The sequence below is a fragment of the Tupaia chinensis genome, unplaced genomic scaffold (assembly GCF_000334495.1).
Source record: "Tupaia chinensis unplaced genomic scaffold, TupChi_1.0 Scaffold000628_1, whole genome shotgun sequence".
In the NCBI taxonomy this organism is placed as follows: Eukaryota; Metazoa; Chordata; class Mammalia; order Scandentia; family Tupaiidae; genus Tupaia; species Tupaia belangeri.
Window position 1 is genome coordinate 2,285,254 of NW_006160148.1, and position 11,393 is coordinate 2,296,646.

Consider the following 11,393-nt stretch of genomic DNA (forward strand, 5'->3'; position numbering starts at 1 on the left):
TCACAGAACATCCAAGAAAGAATGCCACCTTGGGGCACGCACCTGAGAAGTGCCAGCTCTGATGAGGCCATGGAGGGTGGCCTCTGTGCTGAGGGTCCCGGCGGGCAAACCCTGGCTCTTGACAGGGAGCCACATGGGCGCTCCAGGTGAGGAATGTTCCAGACAGGGGGAGCAGCTGGGGAAAGGCCCACGGCAGACAGCTCAGCTGGCCTCAGGAGCCGAGAGGAGAGGCCATGGGGCTTGCTTTGTGTTTGTTTGTTTTCCCTAAGTTTATTTCCTTTATTTATAAGAGACAGCATGAGGGACCAGCAGTTAGCATAATGGCTATGTTGCTGGACTCCCATATAGTTGACCGCGGTTCGCGCGCCGGACCCGGTGGCTTAAACTCACAGTGGGCACATGTGCGTGCGTGCCCAAGATCCCGAGAGGAGAATGGAGGAGAAGGGATTGTGGCGTGGCCATCCCCGCTGGGGAGGTGATTTCTCGCTTTCTGTCTCTCTGTCTCTCTGTCTTTCTGGCCAGCGCACGTGCCCTATAGCAAAAATCTCTCAAAAAAATAAATAAATAAATAAAATAAGAGACAGCATGAGAGAACGAGCATGAGCATAGGTTGGGTCCCAGCTGTCACCCACAAGGTGAGTGACGCCCCCTCTTCCTTCCTAATCCTGCAGAGCTAAAAGCCCAGCTCTTCTGGTGGTTGTGAGAATGAAATGAGCCAAGGGCCCAGCCCTCGCAGGGGCTCCATCGTTAATTAGAGGAATAATCACCGCGTACTAACGAATGTCACTCTGGGGCCAGACTCCTGCAGCCCCCAGACTCGCCGAGTAGAACTGGGATCCCCGAAGCCAAGGCTGGGTCTGCTCCCTGGCTCCCAGCACCCACCCTTCTGCTGGGTGTCCCAGATCCCCACGGAAGCTGCTCGCTCTGAGGAGTGGCACCCTTGGGAGTGAGCAGCAGAGAAACAAACCTCGCGGCCACTGCTTTGGACAGCGGGCCTAATTAGCTGAGGTGCAGCAGCCCGCCTGCGTAAACACCTGCCTAACGCTCCATCAGTTAGCCCCTGGGAACCCCGGCCTGGGGTGGAGAGGTCAGAGTGTGGGCTGCTTGGAAGAGCGCGGGAACTGATGTGAGAGAGGCTGCACAGCTTCTGGAACTTTCCAGGAGAGTCCAACGCAGGGAAACATTCAGGACAGCGGAGCAGAACGACTTCCAGATCAGGTTAGAGTGTACGCCCCTTTGCTTGTCTAGCCCTGCTGTTGCCGGGACCCTGTCCAGGAAAACAGGCCAGGGCTTACGGAGCTTGGACAGCATGCTGTGTGCGGGGGACTGGAGCAGGGATGCCTGCTCCCCTCAATGCCCCCTGATTTCGCTGCATAACAGAAATCCACCCTAAGCAGTCGCCTCCCAGGGAGGCCGAAAGCCCCCCAGGCTTACATGTGCCTGACTCGAAGGTGAACGTGGGTTGACTGCAATTATCCACATGCCCACGCTGTTTGCCAAGCTCTGTCTCATCTCACAATACCCGTGAAGAGGGACTCATCCCCTCGTCACCTGGTGGTTTAAATCCAGGCTCTGTTACTCACCGGCTGTGTGGCCTTGGGGCACTCTCTTCGCCTCTGTGAACCTCCCGAACCTCATCTGTAAAATGGAGCAACTAGCCACCTGCCTTCGCAGTTCAGCTGTGAGACGTAAGTGAAGTCACAGGCCCGAAGAGTTCAGTGGCGCCTCAGCATATGGTCAGCAAATACATCGCCCCCTTCCCAGGGTCCCTGTTTTATAGAAGACAGAAACCATGCTCCGTGAGCTCCCAGACTGTAACTATTACAGAAACCATGCAGGGCCAGCAGGTGGCGAGGCGGTAAAGGCGCTGGATCCCCACATTGCTGACCATAGTTTGAGTTCTGGACACGGTGTTTTGAGAAACTCGCCGGGGATGCCAGCAGGTGGTGTAGCGGTTAAGGTACTGGACTCCCACATGGCTGACCATGGTTCCAGTCCTGGACCCAGAGGCTTGAATCTCACGCCAGGTACATGTGCATGCGTGCCCCAAATCCCCAAATGGAAGAGAAGGAACTGTGGCATGGCCATCTCCCCCAGGGGTGATTTCTTGCTTTCTCTCTCTCTTTCTCCAGTAAGCACACATGCCCTATAGCAAAAATCTCTCGAAAGAAGAGAAAGAAAGAAAGAAAGAAAGAAAGAAAGAAAGAAAGAAAGAAAGAAAGAAAGAAAGAAGGAAGGAAGGAAGGAAGGAAGGAAGGAAGGAAAGAAGGAAGGAAGGAAGGAAAAGAAAAACTCGCTGGGTGTGTGTGCATGTGTGCGTGCGCAAAGTCCTGAGAGGAGAACCGAGAAGCGGGGATCGCAGCAGGTCCTTTCCTCTGGGGCGTGATTTCTCACTTCTCTCTCTCTGTCGCTCTCCTGCGAGTGTATGTGCCCTATAGCAAATTTTTTAAGAAAAAAAGAAGAAAAAGAAAAAAGTCATCACGCAAATACACAGTGAGCACGTGCCGTCGTGGCATTTCCCGCAGTGGGGAGACCGTCAGGGGGACAGACTCACAGGTGAGAGCACAGGACATGCGGGGACAGGTGCCCGAGGTCCTAAATGGGCAACGCCCACTGCCTGTGACCTACAGACTTTGAGGTCAGAAGTCCTTATGTCACTATCATCTGTACCTTGTTTTCTACAAATTAGCATCTTCAGGGCCAGTAGGTGGTATGTGGTGAGGCTGCTGGGCTCCCACCTGGCTGACCACAGCTCGAGTCCCCGACCCGGCAGCTTGAAGATCACGCCAGGCACGTGTGCTCGAAATCCCGAGAGAAGAACTGCGGCATAGCCAGCCCCCCAGTGGGTGCTTTCTCACTCTTTTTCTTTCTGTTTCTCTCCGGCAGCGGCACACACCGTATCGCAATAAAACCTAAAAAGAAAAAAGTTAGCGTCTTAGTTCTCAGACTTATGGAAAGTCTGGGCCCTAATGCATAGGGAGCAAAACGCCAGAGGACGTGACTCTCCCGTAGAGGGTCACCTGACACCAGGGAGCTTGTGAGACAACGGCCAGTGGCAACGAAGGCCGCCCAGTCCCACCCCCACGTCCCTGTTTTGTATAATTTCCCTAAACGTCGGATGTTAATAGGATAGAGACTGACCTTCCAACCTGTGGCAGGATCCCTTCTGAGTAAGAATTCCAGGTCCGTTCGCTCTGGACAGCCCAGTCTGGCCGCCACTTTAGACTGATGATAAGAAAATGAAGGCCACAAAAACGTGTGATTTGTCCAGTTACACAGCTGTGCCTGGGATCAGCGCAGAGGCCAGAACCTGCTGTCCCCAAGCCCCACCCTGGGTCCCCGGGACTTCCCTGGACCTGGCCAGGCGGGATCCAGGTGTGGGTTACCCACTCTGGGCAGGAAGGGATCTGCCTCCCAGTGGGGCAGAGCAGGAAGACGCCCCCGGCTGGACCTGATCGGTATTGCAGAGTCTGTGGTTGCCGGCTAGGACGCTTGCTCATTTTGCAGTGAGACGCCCAGAAGCCCAGAGGGGCCTAGAGGAACAAGCAGCAGCTGGGTTTCCACGGTGACCGACTCCTGAGTCTAAGTGCCTTCTTCCTTCAGAGCGGCGTGGGGGTGCAGCAAGCACAGGGTGCAGGAGGAAGAAACCCCAGTCCTGGCCCTGACCTCTGCCAGATGGACAAGCATCTCACCTCCCCGGGACTGATGAGGGGTGGAAGGACACCATGTGTTAGGGGCCTGCCCCGGGACAGGCTGTGAGCTCAGTGCTAGGCGTTCCTGATCTCATGTAATCCTCCCAGCAAGCCTTTAAGGAAGGAGCTGTTATTAGCCCCCCATTTTGCAGATGAAGAAGCAGAAGCACAGAGAGGTGGAGTAACTTACACAGGAACGCCCAGCTTGTTAAGAGCACTTGAGCTGTGCAGCCTAACAATGCTCCCGGTCCTCCTCTCTGAAGACGCATTGCTGTCCTGCGGATCTTGGGGCAGGGTCGCTCAGTGCCCCCCACCCCGTTCTCTGGTCGTGGGGTCATCAGTGAGCTTGGCCTCGGTGGGTCGCGGCTGTCTCGCTCAGGAGGCGGACTGCGCGTGGTTAGGGAGTGGACGCGAGCGGAATCGCTGAGCTGAGCTGAGCTGAGCTGAGCTGCGGGAATTCCGGCCAGTCGCTTGAGTTCCCTAGCCTCGGTTTCCTCACCTGCAAACTGGGGCCTGCAGCGGTGGCTCCCTCAGGGGCGGGGAGAGGACTAGGTGAGCTAATGCTTGGCCCCGAGCATCTGGGCACACAGGAGCTGCCTGTGAATACCGTCACTCTTCCTCCGTCCGCGCGAGCGTGTCTGCTGGCTGAGCGGGTGGGTGCGTGCGAGGTGGGGGAGGAAGCCCTAGCATGAGAACCTGGCCTGAGGCTTCCTGCAGGACCAGGAGGAGTTAGCGGGGTGGGGGGAGGGAGGGCACCCCAGTAGGAGTAGCCGCCACCGACCGACTGGCCCCTCAGTGGCACAGGGGACTCACGGGAGAGCCCTCGATGTACCCTGGCAACCATCCGCTCAGACGCCTGACACTACCGCTCCCCAAGCCCTTCCCTGTCAGACTGGGCCAGAGTCCACGTCCCGACTGCCTCGACGCCTCAGCAGGTGGCGTCACCATTCCCGCTGTCGCTCCCTCGCAGAGCCACGCCCAGGCAGGGCTGGGGCAGCCCTCCAGGGACCAGGGGCTGATGGGGAGGAATGACTGGGACTGGACGAGAGGCTGGGGCTGGCTGAGGTGGGGTGGGTGCTGAAGGAAGAGGGGACCAGCCTGGGGACAATGGAGGGCACCAGCTCCCCTCGCCCCTCAGCTCCTCACTGACCTCCTGTGCGCTCATCTGCTGATGTGCAGGTGCCCTACCGTGAGGATTCTGGGTTTGGGTCCCTGTCTTGCCACTTCACTGGATACCTTAGGAAGGTCCCATTTCTCTCTGAGCTTCACTTTTTCCATCTATGAAAAGCAACAGTTGGGGGCCAGCAGGTTACACAGTGGTTAGGGAACTGGACTCCCACATGGGCGACCGCGGTTCAAGTCCTGGACCTGGTGGCTTGCCTTCTCACTTTCTCTTTCTGATGAGCATATGTGCCCTCTAGCAAAATTTTTAAAAATTCAAAATAAGGGGCCGGCAGGTAGAATGATGGTTTCGGCACTGGACTCCCACATGGCTGACTGTGATTCGAGTCTTAGACCTGGTGGCTTGAGTTCTCACTTTCCCTTTCACTCTGTCCTCTGGTCAAATTTAAATAAATAAATAAATAAATAAATAAATAAAGTTAAAATAAGTCTTTAAAAAATAAATTAAATTGGGACCAGCAGTTAGCGTAATGGCTATGTCACTGGATTCCCATGTAGTCGACTGCAGTTTGCGTCCTGGATCCAGTGGCTTTATAACTCACACCGGGCGTGTGTGCCCAAGATCCTGAGAGGAGAATCGAGCAGAAGGGATTGCAACGTGGCCATCCTCCCTGGGGGGGTGATTTCTCGCTTTCTGTCTCTCTGTCTCTCTCTGTCTGGCGAGTGCACGTTTCCTATAGCAAAAACCTCTCCAAAAGAAAAAAAATAAATTAAATAAATAAATTAAATTTAAAATACATTTTTAAAATGTTTAATTATTTTATTTAACGTTATTTATTGTTATTATTATTATTAATTTTTAATTTGTCCAGAGAGAGAGGAAATGAGAAAGCAAGCCACCAAGTCTGGGACTCTAATCACGGTCAGCCATGTGGGAGTCTAGTGCAGAAGACACTAGGCCACCTGTAGACCCCCCAAAAAATCTCTGCCTTGGGGGTTGCTGGAGGCTTCAGCAGGCCAGAAGCTGTGATTCTCTGGGCCGGCTGAGAGTGCTCCGGGCCAGCAAGGAAAGAGTTAAGTGGAGACCCTGCCTCCCGGCCAGGAGCGAATCAGGGCTGGCAGGGGAGGAGCTGAGCTGTGACTGGGAGAGGGACCTGGGCGGCCAGATGCTGCCTGGAGGAGAGGGAGGAGAGGCGGCAGAGAGGCTTCAGGGCTCGCGGGCCAGGCCGGCCAGGGCAGGAGCTGCTGCGTGGTGCTGGCGCTGAGCCGAAGGCTGGGCTGCGGGAGGACCTGCTGTGCTGAGCCGGGCAGCGTCTGGCGGAGTGGAAGAGGACCGGGCCCTGAGACCTCTGGCCCCCATGGCAGGGGGGGTGCACCGACTGCGCCCGGGGTCTGACCTCAGCTGACCCCGATGACCCACAGCTACTTTTAGACCCAGCCACAGGGCCCACAGTGCAGGGGTGCCTGCCAACGGGTACATGGTGGCCCAGGTTGCTTGGGTTGCTCAGACAGGGAGGAGTGGGGAGACCAGCCCTGCCCCTTCTAGTCCTGTCCCCTAGCCAAGCCGCCCCCTGTAGTAGCCCTGACCAGTGCCCATGGCCTGGCAGGCAGCCTTTTCAGCCGAAGCCAAGGTCAAGGGGCGCAGCCAGGAGGGCAGGGGGTCACGGCCTTGCAGTCTGGGCAGAGGTTGCGTCAGCCCAAGCAGAGCCCAGGGGCAGGGGGCCCTTCTGGGAGGGCAGAGGCTGGCCTGGTTGTCCAAAAGCCAAGGGAGCAGAGTCCTGAGCTCAGGAAGGCAAGTCCGGAGAGCTGGGTCCCGCCTGGCCCCTCACACCTGGCCAGAGACTTAGGCAGGCAGCGTGCTCTCCCTGGACCTCAGTCTTCCCGTCTGTGCAATGAGCATGCTAGACTAGAAGGCCCGCCGCCCTGGGTCCGCGCTCTTCCCCAGCCCGGGCAGTGCCAGCGACGGAGTAGAGCATCCTTCTGGCTGGCACTGTCAGCCTCTTGGCTCCTCCTTGTCCTCCTGGGAGTCTCGCCCCTTCTCCGCCTGACAGTGTCTCCCAGACCTCAGTCACGGGCCCCCAATGGCTGGCCGCGCTGGCTGGATGCAGAGCTCCTGCGGAGTTTCTCCCAGCCTGGGGGACACCCAGAAGATGCCCGTCCACCTCTGCAGGGCCCCCGTGGCGGCAGCTGCAGCTGGGGAACCTGCTTTGACACCTCGAAATGCAGGGGCGACGGCCTCAAGGTATTTGTGCACCCAGTGACTGGGCCCATCTCAGAGACCCAGCGCAGGGTCCTGGCTTCTGTGGAGGGCTCCCGCTATTACGCCACCGCCGCCGCCAAGGCCTGCCTCCTCCTCCTGGCTGGACAGTGTGGCCGGGAGCCCCTGCTGTGGCATGGGGGCAGGAACCATCTGGTCATCAGTCTCCACGCAGCCCCCTGCCCCCGGACCTTCCAGCTGGGGCAGGCCATGGTGGCCGAGGCCAGCCCCACGGTGGACACCTTCCGGCCGGGTTTCGATGTGGCTCTCCCACTTCTGCCTGAAGCCCACCCCCTGCGAGGGGGCGCTCCTGGCCGGCTGCGGCAGTACAGCCCTCAGCCCAGGGAAGCCCTGCTGGCCTGGGCAGGGGAGAGCGGCGGGGGGCCCCCAGCAGGCACGGACTCCTCTGCCTGCCCCTGGCACGGGCGCTGTGAGCAGGACGCTGGAGCAGAGCAGTAAGTGACCCTTCCCTTGGGAGTGGGTGGGGAGGGGCGCTGAGGCAGGACCCAGCCAGCCGCCAGGACAGAGGGCGGATGAGGTGGAGCACCAGCCTGGCCGGGCACACTGGGCCTGGGCTACCGCAGTGGAGAGTCAGGTTAGACGGCGGGGAGCCCTTCTGCCTAGCCGGGGATTTACCTGAAGGGTGTCAAAGGCCGGTTCGCTGTTCTCTGAGATGGTTGAAAACAAAACACGACTCACTTCCTAGCGCCCTCTCACTCTGGTCCTCCTACTCTAATATTTGATTTAACATACACTTGTAAAATGTCCGTGCTAAGCGCTTTTAAGAAGTTGGTTATAGCACAATGCTAAGTGCTATCCTCGATGTGTCCGTGTCCCAGACACTAAAGCTCAGTGAGGCCGAGTAACTTGTCCGAGGACACCCAGCCAGAAAGAGCACCGCCAGCATCGCCTTCGGCCTGAGCGTTCTGAGTTTCGAGCCAGGGTTTAAGACCAACCCCTTAATCAGTCAGACGGATCGTGGAGATGAATAACGGCACGGCTGGGAACCTCTCTTTCTGGGGAACAGCCTTTGGTTATGGCGGATGGGGCGCGGGTCCCCAGCGGAAGGCCCTGCTGTGTGGGGGCGCGGGAGCTGGCCAGGTGTTAGCCCCAGCTCTCTAACCTCTGCATCCCCAGGGCAGCAGCCTCCCGGCAGTGGGAGCTGGTGGCAGAGTCCCCGCCTGCCCCTGGGGCTGACCTGAGCTGGAAACTCAGGTCCCCTAGGCACTTCTCCCTGTTCTCGCTACAACCCAGCTATTCTGAGAGCTGCTTGCCCCCCAGGAATTCTTCAGGGCAAGCTCCATTTTTACTTCTGCTGGGCTCCTGGGGCTTCTCTTAACCGAGGGGCCCCTGGGGGTATGGGGCCAGCCTACCTCCTAAGGCGCATGGGCCTCCAGGGAGCTCGCTCAGCCGGGGATAAGAGTGGAACGCCACCCCCCCAAGCTCTTGGCCATTCTGCCGGCACCCGTCCCTAGAGCACTGACCTGAATGGTCACATCGAGATCTCCCCAGGCCTCTCCCACTCAGGGCACAGACAGACCTCACTCTGGTGATAAAGTTTCTGTTTGTAAGAATTATTTAATTTGCTTTATCGCCGCTGTTGTTATTTTTAGTTTGCTATAGGGCATATGCACTCACCAGAGCGCGCGAGTGAGCGAGCGAGCGAGCTGCTAGGTGTGGGACTTGAACTGCAGACACTCACGCAGGCGTCTGGCGCCTTGACCACAATGCCGCTTGCCTCCCTGGCTTCTCGGATTCAGCACTCAGCTATTCTTGCTTGCAGGAAGTTCCTCTTTGGGCTGACTGAGTTACGCCACGCAGTTGGGTATTGACGAGGCAAAGTTATTTAGCCAGAACTGCTTGGGAAATGCCGTGAGGGAGCCGCGTGCGGGTTCGTGGTGCACGAGGTGCTCACCGCAGCATCAGGAACCTGGCCGCGGTTTTCCAAGCGGCAGGGGTCACCATCTGGCCTTTTTGAGAAGTTGATTCCAAGGTGCAAAACTCGGTAGCCTCTCGTCGGTCGTCCTCTGAGCTCCAGGCATTCTCTCTCTCTGGTCTCGGCCTCTCTGGGGGTGACAGGACCTGCGCCCACTGGGGTAGCTCGAGCCTCAGTGTCTCAGAAGTGCCAGGCAGCTCCTGAGCTAGACAGTACAGGGACAGAGCGGGAGAGGGAGGCCACAGCCACAGGTCGGGCCCCACAAGGTGGTGTGAATAAACCAGCACTGACCAGAGAAAGACGTGTGAATTGCCACCTGCTGGCACAGTGGTTCACATGCTGGACCCAGGGACTTGAAACTCACACCAGGCGCATGTGCGTGCATGCCCGAAATCCCTAGAGGAGAACGAAGGAGAAAGGACTGTGCCATGGCCACCCCTCCCCCAGGGTGATCTCTCTCTCTCTCTCTCTGCCTCCTTGGCTAACACATATGCCCTATAGCAAAATCTCTCTCTCAAAAAAAAAAAAAGAAAAGCTGTTGCTCGCAGACCTGCTGCCGTCCTACGCCCAGTCCGCTGTGGGAGGGGCAAGGACAAGCTCACACTGGGGACCCTGCTCGGGCCAGGTGCTGTCGTCTCTGATCCTCTCAAGCTCCCTGCAGGGTGTTGTTGTCCCCATTGTGGGGAGTAGGCAGCTGAGGCTCTGGGAGGGGGGCGAGCCAGGCGCGCCCTTCCATGACAGGGTCCTTTTCTCTCCAGAGCCCCCCTTGCTTTTCTGGAGCTGGGACTGACCCCTGGGTGCTGGCTCGAAAGCCCATGCTCTCTGCCTTGCAGGGGCAGCCTTCTGCTGCCTGGGAACAAGCCTCACCCACTTAGATGGCTATGTATTTATTTTTATGAATAGGGAATTCATCCTCATGGTACGAAATCCCAAAGGTACAAAGGGTGTACAGTAAAGTCTTCACCCACCCCTGTCTCCCGGCCTCCCAGATTCCCTTCCTGGAGCAAACACGGATTCCAGTCTAGTATGTTTTCCCTGTGTTTTGAATATGTATGAGCAATTTACATATATGGATACATATACGTGTATGTGTGTATATATGCATGCTTGTATATGTATGTATGTGTACACACGCACGTTTATGTGTATATGTGTGTATGTGTGTATACATGTGCATACATGCAAGCACATGCGTATGGTGCATGTGTATATATGTTACACATGTGTATATGTGTATGTATATGTGTATATATACACATGTGAGGCGTGTGTATATGTGCACACCTGTATATACATATATGTATATGTGCATATGTATGTATATGCCTATATATGTGTAGGTGTATATACATGTAGGTGTAGGTGTAGGTGTGTACACATATGTATGTGTGTGCATGTATACATGCATGTGTGTGCGTATATACGTATGTCTGTGTATGTATATGTGTATATATGTGTAACTATATGTATGTATATGCATGTACGTGTGTATGCAAGTATATGTGTGTACATGTACACACGTATGTATGGATATGTGTACGTGCATGTACAGGTATGTATGCATGTACGCACATGTGTATATGTATATATACACGTGTGTGTGTGTGTGTGTGTGTGTGCACGTGCGTAGGGCACGTGTGCTTGCTAGAGAGAGACCAACAGAGAGAGGGAAGGTGAGAAATCACTCTCTGGGGGGGATGGCTGCGTTGCAATCCCTTCTCCTCCGCTCTCAGGGTTTTGGGCATGCGTGCACACCAATGTGATCTTCAAGTGGCCAGGTCTGGGACTCGAACCATTCAGTTATCTGTGTGGGATCCAGTCCTTAACTTCCACGCCACTTGCTGGATCTCTCCTCCATATTTTTTTAAATTCAAAAATTGTTATTTATTTACTCACGGGGAAAGAGAGATACAGCACTCCTGACAGGCCAGCCCCGCACTCCACTGGGGCCAGGCAGCCAGAACCCCGAGCACAGGAGGCCCTGAGCTCCGGATCTCCTGAACCCTCGCGGGCTGGCCTTCCCACGTGGCCCACCTGCAAACCGCTGTCGCCCACACCATTTGAACACAAATTCGGGCCCTGATTTAAAGTCACACAATGCCTAGGGCCCATGATGCTTTTCAGAGCCCATGAAATGCTTTCATTTCCTTGAAACCGCTCTGTCCCCACCCTTTCTGTGACTCTGAGCCAGCCTGTGGGTGTCTGGGACTCAGTCTCCCATCTGTTCAAACGGTGTTGGTCCAGGGAACCAGCAGTTAGCGTAATGGCTATGTCGCTGGACTCCCACGTAGTCGACTGCGGTTCGCGTCCCGGACCCGGTGGCTTAAAACTCACGCCGGGCGCGTGTGCGTGCGTGCCCAAGATCCCGAGAGGAGAATGGAGGAGA

The 11,393-nt window shown here is 56.4% G+C and overlaps 1 protein-coding gene across 1 annotated transcript in view; it reads left to right on the forward strand.

Annotated features, from left to right (window-relative positions):
* Positions 1 to 599: 599 nt before the first annotated feature.
* The window catches only part of EXTL1 (exostosin like glycosyltransferase 1), a 22,058-nt gene continuing 11,264 nt past the window's right edge, over positions 600 to 11,393 (forward strand). Inside the window, exons 1-4 of the mRNA XM_006159475.2 lie at positions 600 to 635; positions 3,845 to 3,873; positions 3,956 to 4,047; positions 6,374 to 7,526. Coding sequence (XP_006159537.1) covers positions 600 to 635; positions 3,845 to 3,873; positions 3,956 to 4,047; positions 6,374 to 7,526 — 1,310 coding nt within the window. The remainder of the gene's footprint in view (positions 636 to 3,844; positions 3,874 to 3,955; positions 4,048 to 6,373; positions 7,527 to 11,393) is intronic.